General features: G+C 34.2%; 2 protein-coding genes across 6 annotated transcripts in view; one reads left to right on the top strand and one right to left on the bottom strand.

Annotated features, from left to right (window-relative positions):
• Nucleotides 1-479: 479 nt before the first annotated feature.
• On the bottom strand, nucleotides 480-12,812 carry commd7 (COMM domain containing 7). Its single transcript, XM_056449269.1, has 9 exons — nucleotides 12,651-12,812; nucleotides 10,462-10,515; nucleotides 7,698-7,800; nucleotides 4,319-4,375; nucleotides 4,209-4,246; nucleotides 4,014-4,104; nucleotides 3,864-3,913; nucleotides 859-907; nucleotides 480-766 (listed from the first exon to the last, which is right to left on the bottom strand). The coding sequence occupies exons 1-9, from the start codon at nucleotides 12,732-12,734 to the stop codon at nucleotides 690-692; spliced, it is 603 nt and encodes a 200-aa protein (XP_056305244.1). The 5' UTR covers nucleotides 12,735-12,812; the 3' UTR covers nucleotides 480-689.
• A 1,661-nt stretch (nucleotides 12,813-14,473) lies between these two features.
• The window catches only part of dnmt3bb.1 (DNA (cytosine-5-)-methyltransferase 3 beta, duplicate b.1), a 70,933-nt gene continuing 60,984 nt past the window's right edge, over nucleotides 14,474-24,422 (top strand). For all 5 annotated transcript variants that reach the window (XM_056449151.1, XM_056449149.1, XM_056449150.1 and 2 more), the window contains exons 1-2: nucleotides 14,474-14,678; nucleotides 22,112-22,202. In XM_056449151.1, coding sequence (XP_056305126.1) covers nucleotides 22,113-22,202 — 90 coding nt within the window. In that variant the 5' untranslated portion in view covers nucleotides 14,474-14,678; nucleotide 22,112. The remainder of the gene's footprint in view (nucleotides 14,679-22,111; nucleotides 22,203-24,422) is intronic.

Here is a 24,422-nt window from a genome sequence, read left to right as displayed (position 1 = left end):
GGCCCTGTCATCTTCATTTCTGTCTGTTCCTGCATTCTCTCATTCTCACATGACTACGTACATTTTAATTCAGCAATTTATTTTTAAAAAAGGGAATTAACTAAACTAAAAAGTAACTCGCATTACATTTATTAAAAAGTAACTCCATTATTACTACTTAAATTTTAAAAGTAATGCATTACTTTACTATGCGTTACTAAAAGTAACAATATTACATAACTCGTGTTACTTGTCAAGCGTTACCCCAACACTGATTATATCAATAAAAACTTTTATTTTGGATGTCATTAATTGAGATCAATTTAATAAAATTAATAAAATGAACAAAACTAAACTGATATTTATATCAAATATCATTATAACAAAACTCTTCTAAAAATGCTAAACTAAAGCTTAAGAAGACTTCTTAAAATTGCAAAAAAATGATCTAATGATAAACACCACATATTTGGCTACTAATGAACTCCATGACAGAAGTATTTCATCAAAAGTTTATTAAACACATGATCAAAAATATGATTAAAGGAGTGGAATGTGATCACATCAAAAACTCGCATACAAGAACATAAACATTCATCTTATGGAATTAGATTGAGAATAGTGTGTGTTTCATCTTGAAACATTTTATGAGAACAGGAACATTATTACAATTGTTTACTTGTCAACAGGCAGTCAAACCTCTGAAGCAGTTAACTGAAACAATCCATACTGGCTTTGGCTCGCTCCATCTCATGAAGAAAGCTATAAAACTGTGGTAGAGTCAGCTCTGAGGTGAAGAGATGCAAACAAAAGAGTAAAAAATACATCATAATAATGAATCATGACAACTTAAAAACCACTGATTTGAAGCAAACTCACCCATGTATACATTTTCTGTCACATTTCCTTTTCTGATCACTAGTTTTAGCTGTTAGAACAAAAGAAAATATTTCACAATGAGCCTCATAATCTAATACGTAACTTGAACCATTCACAAAGCAGACATATGTTAGTGTTTAAGGGTTTGATTACCAAATGAAACTTTAAGACTGCAAATACAACCTCTCAAAACCACAAACACCAAACTTTTAGCCAAATATGCAAAATCAGTTATAAGACAAAAACACGATATTATAGAATAATACAATTTTTATGTTACTCCATATTAGTGTAGCAGGTGCCATATTTGTAGGGATTCAAGAGTAGTGTCATAGAAAATACAATAATATTATGTTGCACATTTCTAGCACCTTCACATTTTTCTGTTCCAAGTTTTCAACAGTAGAAATACAATTGAATTAATTTATTTTCTAAATAAATATTTATTATTTTACATTATTGTGCAAATCGTCCCATAGTTGGGGTGTACAGTGCTCAGCATGATTGAGTACCCCCCATTTTGAGAATGAATATATTTATCCATTTCTCGGTGAATATAGGCAATGTATTTCGGTGCATTTAAACAAAACAGATTTATTAAACAGATGTATTTATTAAAATAATGTTTTAGTTACCAAATATATTTAGAAATGGAAAGATAATACAATTAAATTCAAGCAAAATATTGCAAAAAAAAATTACAACCTACAAAATTTCAACAAAAATTTTCAATTTTTTGCTCTTGATTTGTCCTCTTTTTTAAAAAAAATTTATTTAATATTTTTCTATAACATATAAATTTGGATGTACTAGTTTTTGGACCGTTATCGTAAATTATTTTGTTAGATAAGCTTCAGATTTGGCTTCAGTACTGACTAATCTAATGTATATGCCCAAATTTAATTTTGTATAGCTTCCCATTAAAAATATGAATTTAAAAGATTTGTGAGGGCTGTATTTATATATGCTGAGCACTGAATATATAATATTATTATTTATATTACAGTATATTGTTATATATGTACATCTGAAGTCAGATTTATTAGCCCTGCTGTTAAATTTGAATTATTTTATATTTTTCCCCAATTTCAGTTTAACAGAGAGACGATTTTTTTCAATACATTTGTAAACATAATTTTAATAATTAATTTCTAATAACTGATTTCTTTTATCTTTGCCATGATGACAGTAAATAATATTTTTCTACTTATTTTTCAAGATAGTAGTATTCAGCTTAAAGTGCAATTTAAAGGCTCATTATCATACAATTATCATACACCTGGCGCAATAAGGTGCAAAGCAGCACGACAGTAATTTTCACGTTTTCACCACGTTGTTTAAATAGCAAATCCATTCGTGCCTCTTTGTGGACTCATGGGTCTGCCAGTCTAAAAAGGAGGTGTGTTCAGGCACATTGTTGTTAGACTGCGCCATTGATCAACTAAGTCCAGCGCAGAGTGCATTGGTTATGCACCAATGCAGGTCCAAACACTTACCCACTGCTTAATACACACAGCATGTACAGCAATACACAAATATCTGTACATATGAATAAAAAATTAAGGATTAAAATGTTACAAAAATTACTACCTCCATGCCTTCTTCATGTTTTTTTGGAGTTTATTCATAACAGTTTGCGTTTGTACAATGTTATTATTTTTAGTAGTAGAAATAGTAGTAGTATTTATTATAAGCATATTTATATTTGTTTTAATAAAAACCAGTTTAGATTTGTCCGCCTGTAGAGCTTTGAAGACTTATGCATCACTATATGGGTCATAAGAATAAAAGTAAAGTAAAGAGTAAAAGTAAAGAGAAAGTAAAGAGGCCGAATGGAGGAGACTCATTCTTTATCCTCGAGCTGGTGTGTTTAACTGTTTTCTCGCTAGTGAAGCATTCAGTTTGTTCATTCAGTTTTTCAACTTACAAAGTCCACCATGTAAATAGCAAAAGCGACATGGCGCGGTGCAACTGACTCTTAAAGGGAATGGGAGAGACGCTGATTGATTTAATGCATGTTATAGTCAAAACACACCAATAATTCAATAAAAGAATAAGCACGGCGCGGAACGTATTTTTCCGTCCTTTAAATAGCAAAAGTGGATTCAGATACGACCTTAATGCTTTTGCACCATGCGCTCTAGATTTTGCACCTGTATCATTGAAATAGAGCCTATTATATTACAATGGTTTGTTCTGTAGACAACTGAAAATAAACATTGCTTGAGAAGGCTAAAAATATTTACCTTAAAATGTTTTTTTTTTTTAAAAGGCTGCTTTTATTCTATCCAAATTAAAACAAATAAGAGAAAAAATATTACAGGTAATACTGTAAACATTTCCTGCTATATTAAATATCCTTTTTTTAATTTGGAAAAGAAATCAGTTAAAAATCCCATGATGGCTATAATTTTGACTTTTTTAAAAAACAAAGAGTCAAACTGAAAAAAATTTGACATTCTCCAGAAAAAAAATAGGAAGAGGAAATACTGTGGAAAATGTCCTTGTTTTGCAAGCAAACAGCAATTGGGAAATATTGAAAAGTATTGCATTTTCACAAAAGTGCTAATCATTTTGTCTTCAACTTTTTATCGAATGCACTATATAGAAAGCTCCTAAAAGATAGTTGTGTAAGTCAGCCAGGATGCACCAGCGCTGGTTAGGATAGACATTTTTATCTTGCATTTCTTTCTATTGACTCACTTTCCCACACAGTCTTCAATAACGTGGTAATTGCTAACATGTGGGTTTTTATTTTAATAGCAATAGCGTTCTAACAATTGAAATTTTAACATGTTGAAAAGTAAACACCTGTTTGTTTTGCATAAACAAATCTTTTTTTTCTCATATATTCATTTACAAAGTCCAAGAACACTTGTGCATTTATGATTGTGTTTTTAAACAGATGAGCTATGCCTCATATGGTTATTAAATAATAAGAAGTAGAATTTTCCTATGGCCCCCTGACTAGTTCTTGGTCCTCAAAAACAATGAAGCAGTTTTACCTGTAGAAAAATGTTTCCGGTCTTTTGCAGCTCACTTGTACCGACAGTAACTGCAGAGGATCATGTTTTTTAATTAGTCATATATTATTTACATCCTTATTTGCATTGCAATAAATATAGATTTTACACAGATATTTATCTATTACTTACCACCGAATTTCCACTCCATGTCAACAAGCTGGTTGACCATTAGTGTCTGTCCCACAGCCAGCCTGGCTAAAACAGGGTAGTGCACTCTCCACTAAAATACATGGAAGATGCAGAAATAATGAATCTTACAGTCATCCACATCTGAACATCAACAGAAACACTGATATAACTTATCATATAGACATACAGTAGTACCTGTTCAGAGAAATGACTGGCCTTGTCTTCATTTAACCCTGTACGTAGACATTAGATCACACTGTTAAATATTAAATGAACGGAAAAAGAATAAACTTGAGAAATCATACCTAATGAGAGCAGGTCCAGTTTTATCTGTTCAGCTGTTAGGTTTCTTTTTAAAGCACCTGAAATGGAGGTAGACATTAATATAAAGACAACAGCACAGTACAATACAAAACAAACAAACATACAAATAAAACAATCTGATTCCAATAATATAATTACAAAATCGCTGATTTTAAATAAGTTGATCACATGCATTTGATTAAAATAAATACAAATTAGATTAAACCAAAAAACTAGTGCTCTGCAAAGATTATTCATTTTCCTTCAGCTTAGTCTCTGATTTATCAGAGGTCGCCACACAGGAATGAAACATCAACTATTACAGCATATGTTTTATGCAGGACATGCCCTTCCAGCTGCAACCCTAGACTGGGAAACAGGCATACACTCTCACATGCACACACACTCTCATACACTACGGCCAATTTAGTTTATTCAGTTCACCTATGCCGCAAGTCTTTAGACTGAAGGAGAAACCAGAGCTTCCGGAGGACACCCATGCGAACATGGGGATACCATGCAAACTCCACACAGAAATGCCAACTGACCCAGCCGAAATCGAACCAGCGACCTTCCTGCTGTGAGTGCTAACCACTGAGCTACCGTGATAAGGATTAATCGCATCAAAAGTAAAAGTTTGCTTTGACATAATACTGTATATGTGTGTGTTATAGATAAGATACACGCATACATAGAAACAAAAGCATTTTGTATTATAGATATTGAAATTTAATTTAGATAATTTCAGAGAAGTATTCAAGTCTCTTAATCCTGGGTTGCGTGGCATAACTGGCTATTTTAATTAATATTGCATCAAAAAAGCATTTTGATATCTGAGAAATGTCTGAATGTCTGAATGAATGTCTGAATGAATGAATGAATGAATGAATATTTAATTAACTAAATAATCTGAATATTAGCTGTCAACCTCGTATGTGCAGGAGGACTCCAGTAAATGATATAACTATTTCTTCACAAAAAAAAAAGATTCTCAGTGACTACATTTATATGAATGTAATCAAATTATTTGCCTTAATCTGAAAAAGACAATAATCCGATTAAGGTGTTTACATAAGTTACTGTTTGAATGTTCCTTTCAGGATCCTGTTTTACATGTTATAACATATAATTCGATTAAGGTCATTGCGTCACCACACTATCCACATTTTCTCCGGAGTTTCATGTAATTTCAGGTGTTTCATTTTTAATTTGTCGACTTTAACTGCAGTTTGGCACTTTCACTTTCATTCAGGAACATTTAATGCATGCCCCCCGTGACAAACGAGATATTGGATGAGAGTAGGAACTGCTGGAAGAGTGTTGTTGTAATGGAATTTGGTACCGCATAATTTAAGAAAAAAAAAAGGTCCTTCACTGACTCAGTAGGTGCAGAGAATAGTGTCAAACGTGTGAATAGACTATCCTATCACAAAATGCAGCGAAAATCCTACACAACGATATGATAAATCCTAAAATTATCATACACTGTCAGAAATTGTGCTAAAGATGGGGTTGTACACGTTTGTATCTAAAAGATCCATATTGGTAACCTAAAAGTATATATTATTACCTAAAGTGTACATTTTAGTCACTAAAAATTACAACGATCCTCTCTTTAAACCCCTTGAATAGGTACCCTGTGAGCGTATTAGCATTTATATTTATGAATGTCATATTTTAAAAATAATTTAACAATTTTCCTATTTTGACTAATTAAATAAAGCACTAAAGTGTTTCCACTAGGATTTTTTCCAGCTGTGGCAGCAGACACTGTTGGGCCTTTTACACAGATCTACCAACTACCTGTGGCGTTATTTCACTGACAAATGTCGTGAGCGCAGTATTACGAGTCGAGATCGCATTCATGTAATACGAGCGTGTGAATCTCTGTGCTCGAGCATCGATTTCCTCTGTTCCTGCACAAAACTTTTGCACGTCCTCAAATTTATAATGCTCAAGTGCAGATTTTCTTGTGCGCTCTCAAATAAATGCTGCTGAAGTGTGTTTTAGTGCGTTTATGTAACGAGTATGTCTCCAACATTTATTAGATTTGCTGGGAATACTTGTGAATGTCTCCAATAGACCTACAGAATGGCATTAATCCATCCTGAAGTAAAGTGAAACGATTATAAACTCCAGCAAGATAAAGTCATTGTTTGTTGTATGCAGAGCCATAGACCTTTATCTATAAATAAAATATATTTATGGAAACTGTTCATCATAACTGAAAGCTACGTCGTGTTTGCTTGTCTCACGCATCACGCACCTGTCACTCAGCACGTCAGTCAGTCAGCACAACAAATAACGCATAGTAGTTCTACGATTGCATAAATGTTTGCGCTGTTATAATTCACTAACCTTTTAATATGTTTTGGTGTGATTATAACCTACTATTAAAAAAAAATGGCTGAAGGTTTTGAATGAGAAGCTGTAATGTATCCGTAATTTTGGTGTGGCGCCCCGCCATGGAAGAATGAATGTAGCGGAAACCATAAACTCTTATAAGAAAATATTAGCAGTTGGTACACACTTTCAGTATCACCTTTGCTTAAAACAACACAATCTAATGATGTTAATATCAACATCGCAGTTTTGAGCAACCAGACCTGTTGCTTTGACAACAACTCCTGAATGAGTTCTGAAGAACGAAACTATCCTGGATCGTGTCAGATCATCAACAATAATATCCAGCGAATCAAGTAATTCAAGAACGAACAACATACCCCAGTTGTTCGAAACCTTTTATAAGTTTCGTTGCTCTGTTGAACACAAAAAAACGATATTTCAAAGAATGTTCAGAAAGCAGTGTTTATTGACATCCATAGTATTAGTGTTCCTATAGAATACCCTAGCTTTGTGTTCAACAGAAGAAAGAAAGTCATAAAGGTTTGAGAGTGAGAAAAATGGTGAGGACATTTCATGTAGACACCTTCAAACTGATTTCAAATATGTATTATTCTACACAACCACTTTGATCATTTCCCCTTATCAGTACTTTTACTAATCTAATCCATTCCTTTGCATTCTAATGAATAAAAGTGCAGGCAGCGGGAGAGCCATTGCATGCAAATGGAGCAGCACACCGGTGCATACTGATTGGGAGGGGTCGGCCAGTCTACATGTGACATTAGCTGCAGACTCCCATGGGTAATTTACAACAAGGACCATTTGCATATGTTAGGATCCTCTAGACGCATAATGCTGCAGCTTAGTGTAAAATACAGTGAACAATCGCTCTCTCTGATTAGGATCATAGCGGTCACTGCTGGGTCAGGCGACATGTCTACATTGGATGTTATCACCAGGAGGAGGGCAGTGCATTATTCAACAGTTACATTTAAGATGGCAGATCTGTTTAAGAGGAGGGTGCAGAGGTTTTACCATGAGGCAGGAGGAGGACGCTCTTCATCAGAGCCCTCAGTGGCCCTGCGCTCATCCCATTCTCTCCAGCAAACTCCGTCAGCTGATGCAGAAACCGCTCTGACTGAGGAGGGAAAAGTGTTATTTCATCAAACCCTGTAAAAATTCTGTGATCGTTTGCTTTTTTTAAACCTTTATGAGTTTCTTTTTTCTGTTAAACACGAAAGAAGATATTTTGAAGAATGCTGACAACCTGTACCCATTAACTTTTTCCATAGTATTTGTTTTTCCTACTATGGAAGTCGATGGTTTTCAGCTTTCTTCAAAATATCTTCTTTGTGTTCAACTGAATGAAGAAACTTATAAGTTTGGAACCACTTGAGGGTGAGCAAATTATGATTTTAAGGTGAACTATCCCTTTAACTAAAAGCATGTTTTTATATTTCCTTTACACAAACATTTTAGGCCACTATTACATTTGTTGTTTTAGCGATGAATCGAATCATGATTATTTCTCATTCTCTTTATTAGTGTACAACCAAAAAATAAAAGTTAAAGTTTGATAAATTTTGACATGACATGAAAGAGTCAGAGAGAGATGGAAGAATAAGTGCTTGAAAAAGAATTAAAACTATTTGGGGTTTCTTAGATTGAGTTGCATTTCTGCCAGTGCATATATACTGTGCAATATTACCTGAATTGATGGGATTGCAAATGCTATTGAGCAATTCCAGCGTTTACAGATGTGAGATTAGACGTAAAAACTCAAAATATAAATTCACATAGAAAGTATATGTTAACATTCTATTGAAACATCTGTTTTATTTTCCAAAACATGAGATTTGTCCCATACATGAGCTAATTTGTCCTATTTTGACTGCTATTACATCATAAATTGTAAAAATAACTAATTGAAAAAGGATTTAAGACCGAGAAGAATCTGAGGTGAGTGAAGTCATCTTTCACTATTGACCAACTGTATTGTTGTTAAGTAGTGAAATCATTTTACAAGTAACTCTTTTTCTTATTCTTGAATGAAAAAAATGACCACTAAAAAAGTGTGAAGCACCAAAAGTTCATTTTGAAGCTTAGAAAAGTTCGTTTTAATACTAATTAGGCTTTTGTTGTTATCCATGAACTTTCAAATATACTTTTTACAAGAGAGGTTAGAAAAATCAGGAAGCGCTACATAATTATTATATTTTTATGATTCAAGTGATCAAATTGTGAGAGTAAAGTTGAATGTGCTGGCCAGTTAGTTTGTCTAATAAATGACAATTTACTTTGCCTTAATGGGCAGTTTTTAATTTAAAGTCTTAACAAATTACTTTTTTCCCTAATGACATATGATGTGATAAATTTGTATTTTAAAAATAATATGTATAAATAATTTTTTTTTTAAATATATTTCTTTATTTTAAATCTTTAGCAAATGTTTTTGGTACATCAAAGAGTGATTATGATGACCACCCGACAAGCTACTCCAGCTACAAATAGTGCTTAAAATGTCACTAAAATGCAGTATTTAAACAGTACTCATAGTTAAATAGAAAATGAGGCAAATAACTGCACAAAGGTTACATTTTTGAGAAAAAAAGACCACCCTTTTTACCAGGCTGGCTACAGGCCTGACGTTGTAGAAATTCTGTAAATTAAACTGCACAGCCCTCCCCCCCACCCCCACCCCCCCCTCCTAAAAAAAGAACAATGCTAATGCTAATGCTAATGAGTCGGGTTACAATAGAACAAACATGATTGATTTTATATTATTTTACATATTTGCATTTGTGAGGAAAAAGCTTTGTTATGGATGTGACTAGGCATGTGATGATAACCGTTTTCAAGGTATACCGTGGTTTGGAAAAGTCAAGCTTTTAAAACTGCCAAAATCATCTGCTATACCGTTCCTAAGGTAGGTAAGGTTTTTTATTTCCTTTTTTTTTTTTTTTTTTTACAACATCATCTCCAGCATAAAAGATATCCAAAGATGCTTTTTTAAAATTGTAAAGAAATCTGTTTTTAAAAAAAATGAAGACAGCAGAAGTCCAAAATATTATAAAAGTTCCTCAAAATAAAATATATTGTGTTCAAAAGGGAAAAAAGTTTTAGTTTTTTACCCAGACATTTAAAAAGAGCATATTTTAGAGCAGTAATCACAATACCGTAAAACTCTGATATTTGTATCCAAGGTTATCATACCGTCAGAATCTTATACGGCCCATGCCTAGATGTGACATCTACATTGACAGACATTGTTGAGTATTTTTACAGTACTGTAAAATACAAGACTACATAAAATACTTGCTATTTTGGTTAAAACTTTGCAATTTCATGGAATTGCTCTATAATATATATATATATTTTTCTAGAAAGCACTCATTGTAAGTGATTTTATATTTCAGCACAAACAGTCATGAAACGGCTTCCACAGTGGTCAGATTGTAACATTATGAAGGCAGTATGAGATCATCTGGACAGAAAATTAAAGATCCGACAGCCTAAAGCTAAAGAAGAACTCTGAGAAGTGATGAAAGAGGCCTGATATTACATTACACATTACTTCAGAAAACCTCAGCACCGTCTCCCCAGTATCACATTAAACACTGACTTTTTTGTTATTTAGAGTAATTTTGTTCTGAATACTGTTTTTTCTTTCTTGTTTTGAATTTATATGCCTTGTATTTTCTGTTTGTATCTCAAGAAAAAGACTGAGAATTATATAAACTATTTTATTTTCATGCATTTCTTGGCTTATTTGAGGTGTAATCTGGGAGCGTGGACTCACCTCTTTGGGTTCTAGAAGGAACTGGTATAAGATCTCTGTCAGACTCTCAAATTGCTGCAAAGATAAAGTAAAAGTTAAATTAAGTGGCTTTAAAATAGATTAATATTTGTAATAGATAAATGAAAAGCTACACTTAAGGTATATCAGACCAGACATAGTGAAGAAGCATGCAGATTAAAGCAAACTACCAATTACACAACTACTAACTTGTAATAACCATTGTTATAATAATAGAAGTACAATAAATTGTGAAATAGGTGGAAACTAAAAAAAAAAAAAAAAAAAAATCGAAACATTTGCATAAATAAATAAACATATGTAGTGTATTAATATATAGATTCTTATACATCATAAAATGTCTCCAAATTTTACTGTTAATTTACTGAAACAATTATTTTAAATAACAAATAATTAATACCGTGGGGCTACACTGTGATCTCTAAATAGAGTCTTTTAACATGTGATCATATGATTCCTGTTCTAAATATGCCTGACAAGATTTTTTGGGGGTATGTAAACTATTGAAACACCAAGTAACATTTAGATGGGCTTCATAAAAAATAGCAAAATGATAGTCCTTACTTCCTGCTGAGGAAAAAAAATAAGAGGTAAATTTAGTTTTATATTAACACATTCTGACTTTCTCTTAATAACCTTTATTTAACCAGGTAAGTCAATTAAGAACCAGTTCTCATTTATGATGACGACCTGGCCAAGAGGCAACATAAAAAGCAAATATGAAGCAGCAGGGACACAATACAATCACAATTTCACAAATGCAGATAATAACATATAAAACCAAGGAAAAACTAAAAACAAGCACAGTGATCTTGTACTATTAACTGGATTGAATTTTTAAAGGATGATAGTGGAATGAAATTGTTGAGCTTTAAGGTCAGCTGCAGATGATTCCAAGCATCAGCAGCAGAAAACTGAAAAGAGTAGCAACCAAATGAAGTGCGAACTTTGGGTAAGTCAAATAAATAGTGCTAATGTTGTTTTGAAGTCATACTTACAAGTTATTTCAGATTTCAAAGTACCATGGTAAACAATATAGGGAGCATGTCACAAGTTGTCTCTGAACGAATGTGCGAATATAAAACCAACTTCATCTAAATGGGAAAATAGCCTACAGCAGGGGTTCCCAAACTTTTTAGCCCACGACCCCTAAAATAACAATGACTCACGCAGGCCAAATTCCTTGTAGGTGGTTATAAATATACAAACATTGCATTCACAATAGGCCTATATAAACACGAGCATATTGACAACACAAAAAAGTGCAACAGTCTAACAACCATATCATTTTTACAGCCATCTATTAATTTGTTTAATTTATTATTAACCTCAGCTATAGAGACTGGTGGACACAATGTTTTCAGCACAAGTCTATTCTTGGTTTAATTTTGGGGACCGTCAATCAAAAATCATTCTCAATGTTCAGTTTTGGCCTGTATTTATTTTTAATGTATTTGACGGCATAAAAGTGTCAGAAAGTTTAACCTGGTGCTATAAAATCAATCTGTTGCAGCTAACACTAGTGCTGTGTTGTTAATCTAACGTAAACACACCAATCTTTTTATTTGTATGTTGTTGTTTTTTACTATTAAAAACTACTGTAGTAATTTTACTAATAAAACTACTACTTTATCTTCTGTGGGTTATGTTTAAAATATTGTAATTCTAATAGTTTAATCAAATTTATTTGACTTTTGAAAATCACCAAGCGACCCCGACCCCCACTTTGGGAAGCACTGGCCTAACCTTACAGTATATTTAAGTTGTAGATTTCCTCAAACGTTATATGCTAAACAAATATGGGCCTTAATTTCCTGGTGGACAGTGTTAAATTAAGTTGTGAATATACCAAATAACAAACGTATTAGTTATACGACGCATTTGTGTCAAAATATACAGAACCAGTTAATTCTAAGTGATTGGAGAGTTTACAAAGTCACTAAAAAGCTCAGGTTAGTCGTGCTAATGCTAAGTGTCACGTTAAATCTCACGTGATTAGCTACACATAACGTTAGATACACAGTTTTCTGAAGTCACGACGAACGATTAACTCGTTTATTTGCATCCAGCTCAATTATAGTCTACAGTATCCGTTGATAATAAATACACTAATTTATTCATTATTAGTATTACAGTTCGTGTTATCCATTCCCAGCAAACAGCATTCTTACCTGTTCACTGAATTTATTCAGATTTTGAAAGTCAGTGCTGACATTGTCGGGTAAAGCATCATTGGTGAAATGCAACTGTAACATTGTTTATTTGCAGCTCCGCTCCTGGACTGTCACATCTGCTTCCACACTTCCGCTGCTCACTCATTCAGTCCAGAGATTCAGCTCGGCACTTTCGCCATCCTCACACTCGAGCGCACATGTGAACATGTGCTGTGAGGAATTTAGATGTTTATGTGCAATAACTATACTATATATTATATCCATGAATTTAACCAATATATATATTATACATTGGAGAAAGAAGCAGTTTAATTTTGTTTAATTCAGGCTACATATTTATTCTGTGCCAGTAAACTGCCATGATATTAACCCTTAAAAGGGTCCACATTAAAAATACATTATAGTAATATCATTTATAAAATACTGGATTAAAGTGTAATATACTGTATATATTTTACGGTTTACAACTCTTGTTTATGAATGCTAGAGCACACTGTTTAGTGAACTGATAAAGAACTCTCCTTTAGCTTCGACTACAGTAAACTGTGGGGTATTATTGTATAATATACCCTATAGTTGAAGAAAACTACAGTATTGGGTCATTTGTTTATGAATGTAATGTAATTTTAAAATGTTTATGAATGTAATTACCCTACTTTATGTTATGGTTAAAAACATTATATTTACTTTAAATATCTATAGTATTTTTTCATGGCAGGAAGCATAAAAAAATATAAAATACGCTAGAAACTTAATTTGTTGCAATTTATAAAAAAAAAACATCTGGACTTTCATGATTTTGTTCAAATTATTGCTTATTTTATGTTGTTTCAGTCTGTAAATACAATGTAAACATCAAGAATATTAATATTAAATATATAAAATAAGAATATTAATTCAAAGCAATGCTAAATGGAAGTATTGGTGCAAAAGTGGACAATATTAATGTCTAATAATAGGCCTATTGTTTTAGAAATCTGACCATTTATCCTATAGCCCATGTGTTCAACATCTGTAAAACAATATTAAGTTCATTCATTCATTTTCTTTTCTGCTTAGTCCCTTAATTAATTAATCTGGGGTATACACAGCAGAATGAACTGCCAACTTATCCAGCATATGTTTTACGCAGCGGATGCCCTTCCAGCTGCAACCCATCACTGGGAAACACCCATACATTCTCATTCACATACATACACTATGGACAATTTTACCCAATTCACCTAAACTGCATGTCTTTGGATTTGTGGGGGAAACCAGAGGACCTGAAGGAAACCCATGCGAACACGGGTAGAACATGCAAACTCCACACAGAAATGCCAACTGACCCAGCCGAGGCTTGAACCAGCGACCTTCTTGCTGTGAGGCGATAGCACTACCTACTGCATCACCACATCACCCACAATTTTAAGTTACAAAATTATTAATTTGTATATAATATATTACAACATACTAAGTAGATATTTACTAATTTCTAACATTATAGCTGCAAAAGTTTGAAACAATAATTTAAAGTAACCTGATTAATTAATTAAAATAATATATATTTTTTAAAAGTCTCTCTTTTCTTAAAAAATACAATAAAAACAGAATAGCTGTGAGATATTATTTAACATAGGTGTTTTCTATGTATTTCAAATGTCATTTTACACCAGTCTTCAGTGTCACGTGGTCCTTACAACAATTCAATATGTGTATGGTATATTTGCTGAAAATAGACTGTCACAGGCAACACACGTGCATCATCCTGAGAAAGGGTTAAACAGTAGGAGGTAAAAGTAGCTTTTATTCAGAGGGAGTGCGATTCGAGACCCGGGAAAAGTCACGCCTGAGTGTAGAGGCGAAAGACCGAGCGGTCCTTGAGTACGAGACTCCATTTACATATTCACCCTTAGGCTTTAAAGGCGTGTGCATCAGCAAACATTAGCCTGACATACCTCGGCACTTTGGCAGTGGACTACTCTTACGGCACATTCAATCTCTGCTCTCAAGCGTTTACTAATATCACTACTTCTCCACAGACAGGTAAGTTTCATGCCTCTTTTGCGCGGAGCGCTGGTGCGCGTTCACGGGGACAGTTCAAGTGCATGACTGCACATGTTTGATGATATATATACTACTTTATCAAAGTTAATTATATTGTAGTTGCTTTAAAACATGGATTCTGTGTGTTATTAGAATGTATTTAGTGTTGTTTTGTTAGTTATCGTGTTATATTATAATGTGAGGTTTTCGCGCGTGCACGACTGAAGCATGCTGAAAGTTTGTGTTGGGGATTATGCAAGTAAAGCGAGGGGAAGATTGGTAGATTTGTCCTTCATTTTCGTTTATTTGAGTAATTTAGCTTTTCCTGCGTACATTCGAACCAATTTCTGATCGTTTAAATTTACAGGGGAATTTATTATTTCAACTTTACACGTTGACAAGAAAATACAGATGTTGGTGAAGAAGACGACGTGCAAGAAATGTAACGTTACGGTTTCCTCTCAGGGCAAGACAATAGCTAGTAACGCAAAGTTATGCATCTTATTTTGTGAACTTTTTTGTTTTAAGATATAATCGAACTTTCATAGTATGCTTAAGGGCCCTGGACTCTAAAATACTTTCTGTTTTATTTAAAAAATATTTATTTCGTTAACGCCATACTGGTTTTATGAGCATGTCTTACGGATTGTTTTTTCTGTTGTGACAACATAACTTTTGCAACAATTATTAATTGATATTATAAAAAATGCAGGATATCAAAAATTTAGTGCACTTAAAATTAATGTGCATACAAGACTATATATATATATATATATATATATATATATATATATATATATATATATATATATATATATATATATACATATATAGTCTTTATTATTACATATCAGTATACGTATTGACAGAATATTATTACATATATTGGAGAGGCCCATCAGATGACAGATTTCTAAAATTGAATATAAATTTCCAGTTTATAAAAAAGCAGGTTTATTTTATTGATGTACAAATTTTATAACCATGTCATTCAGAATAGTTTTTTTCTGTTGTTAACAAGTGTGTCTCACATGTCCTGAAAAGTGAGGCCACAATTTCTTCCGCCCCCTGGTGGTTGGCTGCAGTATAGGTCATTAACCCCGTCCTGTCCACAAAGTATATTGGACATGAGAAAAAAAAAAACAGCAAAATTTGCCTTTCAGGCATTATTTATAAATCACTAAAAGGTTTTGTCTTTACTTAAATTTCTTTCTTCTGTGGAACACTAAACAAGTTACTCACTTGTTTCTGTACAAAGAAATTAAATGGTAATTTCCACTGTGATTCTGTCTAACTGCTCATTTTATGTTCCACAGAAGAAAAATAACCTTGATTGTTGGGTCCAACATGAGGAAGAGTAAAGGATGACAGCAGTTTAATTTTTGAGTGAGCTAACACTTTAAAGCAGTAGAAGTGTGAGAGCGTGTAATAAATGAAGGGAGCTCAGTGCAGGTGAATTCTGCATGGGGTGAATGTGAGTTGCACGTGCATCTAAGCGAGGGTAACGTGTTAATTGGTGTTGGTAGACTGTACGGCAGAGTGCGCACTCATTGCCCGCGGGGCCTCTCGAAGGAATGCCGCGCCGTCACTTTGGTTTTGTGCTGCTGCATAGAAATGACTCAGACTTCAATCAAACCTAAAGTAACAATGAAACTGCGCATGGAACTTTATCCAAAATCTAAGTCGTTCATTCAATAACTCGCTTTCTTTCTGTCAGCTCACACCCGCATTCATAGTCCGCGAAAATGAAAAGAAAGTAGTAATGTTAGATTAGTAAATAAACATTTCTTCTTATAGGCATCAACAAATATGGTTTAATGCTGGCCTTAAAGCAAATATAAAAAATAAATTGTGATCTCATAATTTTAAACGAATGTCACAACTAAATCCCTCTGCTAATGTATGGAGGACTTCTCCAGTCATTTTGGGTACAAGAAGGTACTAAATGTGTAATCTTTTCCCCTTTGTGTGTTTGAAAAGTTTTACATACAAATAACGGTATTGTCAGGAATATTGGCTTGTTTCACGGATCCATGAAAAGGATTAAAAACCCTGTATTATGCATGCCAGACCACTAGTTGGCGCATTGTAAAAACATTACCTGTGCATATGGTCGAAGTTCATCCAAGGCTGCATTCCAGTCCAATTTTTTGTGCTCTTCGGTAATTCTGATTGGGCAGAACGAAAGTGTGCTCACTCAATTGGCTAGTAAGACTGTCACACACAGACAGCAGTCATGCATTTGCTCTCAGTGGGGGAAGATAAATAATATAGATTTCATATTGCAGCCTCTTGCGATTAGCTAATCGTAACGTTTCAAATCATGATTGCGATTCGATTTTGATTAATTGCACAGCTCTACGTACCCCTATATACATTTCTGGAGATCGCAAAATACGTCCCAGTAAGTATATTTTTTTGCAGTTGTACGCTTTTTGAGATCTCCAATTTATCTCGGGAGTGCCATTCGTGCCTGCTGTTCTCGCGTAAATCCACCAGAGGCCACTGTCGACTAACTGACTGACCGACCGACCGATATCCCCACCCACCCTTTTCCCTAAACCCAACCGAATGTGTTTTCAAAAGCACCGATTCCAGCGCCCACCCACTTTCCTAAACCTAATTAGTTTGGTTTAGAGATTATGAGGTTTACTGTATCATTATTATTCACATCTTAAAGTTTGATTTGATCGTTCAGCATTTACACTTAACCATCGCACACTCTTGGTAACATTGTATCAAGTTTAACAGTCTTTTTAACACTTATGTTTATTTTATTATAAGACATAAGAGATGACATATTTGTGTTTAATTTGATTTGTTGTTGACTATTAAAACTGTTTGCGTTAGTAATGTTGGTAAATTCAAATAAAATGGTTAAATAAAAAACAAATCCTAATATTCCTAAATAGATTGTTAAAAATGTTCAATAATTATCGATACGGAATAACATGAAACATTATATCCTGATCTTTTTTTGCAATATCGCCCAGCCCTAGCCTCATTTTTTATTTGATAATTAATGTATTTGGGATCCTAAATGTCTACACACACACACACACACACACACATCCTGCATTAATCTCAGATAATCTATCATTCAGATATTTGATGTGACCTCGCCTCGTGTTTTATTCAGCCTTATTCACCTTCACAGACTCTGTCAGTTCTCTCACTGGGCTGTGGAGAGAGGATGTGTTTATAGAACTCATAAAGAAAATGTTCACATTGTCACTAAGATAATGGACCTGAAATCCATAGAAGAAGTTAAGTAGTAAATACCTTAGTGTGTGTATGTATGTGTGTGTGTACGTGCACGTGCTTGTCTGCATGTCATTAGCCATTGCCTGTAGGATGCACCTGGAGGGCTTGCCTTTTTCCTGTTTGCATATGGTTTTCTCATTTCCCAAGATATAATGTGCACATCAGATAGAGACTGTAGAACAAAAACTGCCTTCCAGAGCAATGGGGGGAAAGTCATTAAGGGTTACAATGACACCCAAACACATTCGCCACCCTCAGGGTGTAACATGAACATCAGCTGTGCTCTGAAGCTATGAATGACTGATGACTGTTGTGTTGCAGGCTAAATGTTTCTTGCTCTTGGGAGTTTTTTGGAGCTACAGAGAAACTTGTTAATTGATACTAGACAATAGTAAAGACATTTTAGCCACATTTTAAATTTGTCTTCAATATCGTTAATTTTATCTATATAGTGCTATTTAGCACAACCAGAGGTTTACCAATGTGCTGCACAGTACAAATCACAACAGAGAAAAAATATAAAATTAGAAAATTATAAAACAGACAACAGTTTCATTTCAAACCTTCTGTGGGATTTAAAGCAAAATTTGAAATTCGTTAAAACATCATTGGGCGAGTGGCATAGTGGGTAGCACGTTTGCCTCACAGCAAGAAGGTCGCTGGTTCAAGCCTCGGCTGGGTCGATTGGCGTTTCTGTGTGGAGTTTGCATGTTCTCCCCATATTCATGTGGCTTTGCTCTGGTTCCCCCACAATTCCAAAGACATGCGGTACAAGTGTATTGGCTAAATTGTACGTAGTGTATATGTGTAAATGAATGATGGATGTTTCCCAGTGATGGGTTGCAGCTGGAAGGGCATCCACTGTGTAAAACATATAATGGATAAGTTGGCAGTTCATTTCTGCTGTGGCAACACCTGATGAATAAAGGGACTAAGCCGAAGGAAAATGAATAAAACATCATATTAAAAAAGTGTTAGTTTCTCTAACGCATTAGCTCAATTCCAGGAATCAATTCCTTATATCAGTCTAATTCAAGTGTCTGAACTCCAAGTTGTTTAGCTACAAATTAATAATGCGCTTAATAACTGAACATTTTTTGTGTGTTTTTGATAACCTACACCATTGTCAAAAATAATCATCATTCAAATAGGGAAGCAGAATATATTTGCTGCCAGATTTTTATTGTTTTTGTTATCTGCCCTTTAAGAAGACAATGGAATATTGTCCATGTTACAAAAAAGCGTTTTTGCTTAAGCAAAGAAAAGAAATGAGTGGCAAATTTGCATAAAGAAACATCTAGATGTTTAAAGTTTCCTCATTTTTGTAATTAAATGGGAGTTAACCTTCCAAAAAGAAAATTCTTTTATTAATTATTTACCTTCATATTTTTCTAATCCCCTGAGACCTTCGTTTATCTTCGGAACACAAATGAAGATATTTTAGGTGAAATCTGAGGGCTCTTTCATCCTCCAAGGACAGCAACAGTCCTGAGATATTCAACGTCCAGAAAAATACCAAATCACATCCTCAAAACAGATTTTCAAAATCAAAACTTAATTGTGGGCCGAAGGTAAATATAGTTGCCACGTGTGATTTCCTAATTTATGAAATAATGTTTAAAAATGACTAGAAAACTAATACAGTACATTAACTAATACAGTATTTTATACATTTATAATGAACTTATTACAGTAAAAACAAAACAGTCTAATTTATAACAGAATTACACTAGTTTTTGTTTTGAGTTCGCCGGTGTCTTCTGCATAGTCCTCTATCCATCGAGTGGCAGTTTCTACATCAGTGGTCTCAAACTTAGTTCCTGGAGGGCCGTAGCTCTGCATGGTTTAGCTCCAATCACCTCCAAATCACACCTGCTTAATAGTCTAGTAGTCTTGAACACCTTGATTAGTTTGATCAGCTGTGTTTGATTAGGGTTGAAGCCAAACTATGTAGAGCTGCGGCCCTCCAGGAATCCAGTTTGAGACCTATAATCTACATTTTAAAAAGTAGTCATTTACAACATTCAGTTGAACAATTTAATTTCAGTTTGCTCTTAATATGATTAATAAAAAGCCATAAAACAAATAAAAAAGGTTACGTCAAATTAGAAATGGCAATCTCTGTGTTAAAGGCATTTGCCCCAATCCATCATTATCACTCTCCTTTCAGGATGGTGGGCCAAATGAAAGCTTACAATGAGCCAAATTTGGGCATCTCTGCTCTAAAGAAACACTAGGCGTCATACACTCATCTACAGGGCACAAACCTTTTTTATTGACTGAACATGTAATATAGATATTCACGACATCAACATTTGTACAAATTTCTCTTTGCTATTGTTTACATTTTGAAGAGCTGAAAGACACACATAAAAGATTTTCTACTTTTATTTGAAAGGCTGCTGTGCAAATGTACGCTAAAAGTTGACAGTTGGGCATTGGTGTTTACTATTGGGCAGTGTCTGTCAGGCTAGTTTGTTTGGTGAGTTCCACGTGTCGGCTCATGTTTGCCCAGTTCAGTATGTAGAATAGTCATTCAAGCTGCCAATACAGTTCAGTAGCAAATTAGAGCACAAGGTGAAAAATGGAAACCAAGCAAACAGTGAATTCAAAAGTGGACACAAAGAAGCCGGCTGCCATGTCATTACATTACATCATTAAGTATTTGGCTTACTTGCTCAAGTGAATCCATAGCCTCTAGATCTTTGACGTTGACTTAGTGTGTCCTGGCCTGTAAAAATGTCAGATTCTGTTGTGTTAATCTGGAGGGATTTTCCGTATTGAGTTGTGCTTTACCTATATTTGGAATCATTTAATTTGATTTATTCTTACAGTGTGAACAGCTAGCTCACACCAGGTTTACATTTCTCATTCAAGCAAATTACATGTAGTATGTTTTCAAAAGGCTAAATAGAGTTATGTACAATTTACACAATATCTAAATGCATGTGGCTTTCTGATCAAAATCGATCAGCTGATTTTTTTGTGAAACTGTTTTGCTCAAACAATCTTTCAACGTATGATCCATCACATCCAAAATTATTAATTCAGTTATCACTTAAATAAATACTCTAAATGTACAAATGTGCATATTTCTATTTTACAACAGCACCTGCTGTTGATAACTGCATGAAAAGCTTGGTGATTCACACACAGTGTAAAAATGATTGTAGCAATTATTTATCACAACTTAATATTGTAAGTTAAGTAAACTTATCTGGTTTGAATGTGTTGACGCAACTTACATATCAAAGTTTTACTTGGCTGAACGTATTAGATTGAAGAAAAAAAAGAGTCTGCTGAACTTATATATAATATTTAACTGCTTCAAACATCTGAGCTTGAAATAGTATAAAGATGTGCATATAAAAATAAACAAAAATGTTTAATAAATGCATCCACTTTAAAATTTTATTGTGTGCAATTTATAATATATATATTTATATATTTCCTCCGGGTGCTCTGGTTTCCCCCACAGACCAAAGAGATGCAGTATTTGTGAATTGAATGAACAAAATTGGCCAAAGTGTAGTGTGTGTGTGTGTGTGTGTGTGTGTGTGTGTGTGTGTGTGTGTGTGTGTGTGTGTGTGTGTGTGTGTGTGTGTGTGTGTGTGTGTGTGTGTGTACTGTAAAAAAGTATATGATCAATTAGTCCTGACAGTCATTAAGTCATTGTAACTTAATAAACTAAGTTAATCATGTTCTAACTTAATTTTTTAAGTTACACAATTTGTTTCAAGTCAGTTTAACATAATATAAGTTCAATGGATTCATAAGTTTAATTTTATTCAGCTTAAAAATTGAAGGCAACCAGGATTTTTACAGTGTATGAATGAGAGAGTTAACGTGAGTTAAAACAACTTCAATGTTTTAGTTCACTAAACTTAAACCATGTCTGATACACTTGAATTCTAAAGTACTATCAACATCATTCATCTTATCTATTTAAGTTAACTAAACTTAGACAATGTCCATTACACTTGTATTGCCAAGTCCTGACAACTTTAATCTAAGTTGTCAATGCAAGTCAATGTATAGTTAAAGAATAAAAGCACATTATCCATTAATCCTTTCATTTGAACATGCATGTTTATGTGTAATTTAATATTTTTATCAGTTATCAAAATAAATGTATTCATAGTTTTGTTTTATTTACTTGTTATTCACAGGATGAGGAAGGAAGAAATAAAAAAGTCGACTGAAATAGTGATGCCATCCAACAAGTACCCCTCCGCGGAAAGTGACAAGATGACTGCCACGGTAAGATGGAGAAAGATTGTTACACTAGCATTTATACTGTAGGTTCTGTCGAGATTTAGCCAGCCTTTCTCACTTTCTATTTTCTGGGGAACATAAAAGGTAATTTCAAGAATGCTCTGATTGCAGGTGTCAACTACAATGAATGGCAGCTGAAGCTTTTAAAACTACTACAAAAGAATCATAACATTAGTCCATATGATGTTTATGCCATTTAGGCTTGGGCGGTATTTAAATTTGGATACCGTCAAAACTCCTCCCTATTTTACCTCGGTATCTGGTATTACCATGCATGATAAAAAATTAGGATTTAAGGTTCAGACAGCGTCACCAAACTGTTGGCTTGTGCCTAAACCATTCAGAAACTGAATACTGTATATGCGACCTTAGGATCGCGGTCACCTGTTTGTTTTGTTCGGATCTACGCGGCACGCTGTCTCTCATTCACACACACACACACACACACACACACACACACATAGAGAGCACCAACACACATAGAGAGCACCAAGCGAAACACAGCCTCACGCTCTCTCTTATTCACACACATACACACACACACACACACACACACACATAAACAGCATCCACGCGGATTTGCGCGTGCTTGCTCGCTCAGGAGCGATATTGTTAGACCGCGCACCTGGTCTAAATTTATTCCCGCATCGCAAGAAATCTGGTCGAGTCCCGCGGTAAAGCAGCAGGAATGCAGACCTCTAGTTCGTATTTACCACGTCTCCCTTCTCGTTCGGTCGACACCGGAAATACTGACAAACTGCAGAGGTTGTGTTCTTTTTCGAGACCAGGTCACTTGGTGCACGACTCGCCATCTTACCTCACCTCTCCCTCTCTTCCACACTGTCCCATGATGACAATCACGCATACGCAGTTTTAGGCATTAAATAAATAATGTTTAATATTTAATACTTGTCTCCTATTTAAGTGCATTGTTTTTATGACGGTATAACGGTATTGAAACTGACACCATTGCTATTTTTAGATTCCGCGGTATACCATATTACCGTATTACTGCCTAAGCCTCATGCCATTTAATGATAGCTTTCAAATTCAATAAAGGATTATTGGAAATATGGGCCTCTGTATTTTACAAACCTTGAAAATACTTTGCTCTGGGTTTTTTTTTTTTTTTTACATTTCAGATGACACCTTTACAAGAGGTTGATGCCTGTTGTACATATCACCAATACCAAACACTACCCTACACCCAATAGTGGTGTTTTACATGGTGTTTTATCTGGGTTTAACATGGCTTGGGCTTTGTTAAACCATGTTTTATAGGACTTGTGTAATAAAGTCCACAAACTCAGCAAAATTCCTCTCTCTATTTGACTTTTTCCCCGATAACAAATGAGTTTTTAATATTGATTGGTTTTTAATATTGATTGGTAAATGTAACAAGTTACGTGACATAATTTACAGGATGTTTTAATCACATTGTTTTTGATTGAAACAGTGATATAGCAATTATCTGAGATCCGATATATTTTAGGAAGATGTACTGTTTCTTTCAAACAAACCTTCTATTATTCAGTCAGGTTGTTATAGTGCTATAACTATATTAATTTGCTTTTCATCTCCTCTGCGTTCTCTATCATTCGTCAGTTTCCATCCACCTATTTTTATGTACATTTTGGACTATCACATAAAAAATTCTTAATGGAAATGCCAAGGTGTGAAGCTGCTCAGGACTAATTAAACAGACTATTTATATACCTCTCAAACACACACACGTTGCTGAGTCTTGTAAGCTGTCAAGTGAACATTACGAACATTGGCCTTGCCGTGTACCGATCTTTGCTTTGTTTGTTTGTTTTTTATGTTGTTTGACACACGGATCGACCACTCGCCTGTTATTGACCATTCTTCTGGATTTGCCTGTATGTTATTGTTTGCCGCTGATTGTGACCATTGTCTGCCTGACCATTCTCTGTGTAATAAATCCTGTATTTGGATCTGCAACCCCATTGTCAGTGTCCTTCACATGACAGAAATACTTGACATGTCTTAATTCAATTTGTGTTGAATACGATTATGACTTTACTCGTATTTACTCGGAGTATTGGTCTTCGTGTAAACATACTTAATGTTAGAATCATAGCTCACACAAAACTCTTCTCAAACCTAGCAGCTTTCTTCTAGTTAGTATTGCGAATTCACAAAATTCCCTAACACAGAATTTCATTCCTATTAAAAATGACCCGA

This window comes from Danio aesculapii, chromosome 23 (assembly GCF_903798145.1).
Source record: "Danio aesculapii chromosome 23, fDanAes4.1, whole genome shotgun sequence".
NCBI classification, from domain to species: domain Eukaryota; kingdom Metazoa; phylum Chordata; class Actinopteri; order Cypriniformes; family Danionidae; genus Danio; species Danio aesculapii.
Note: the sequence above shows the minus strand (reverse complement) of the source record. Positions and strands in the feature narration are given on the sequence as shown.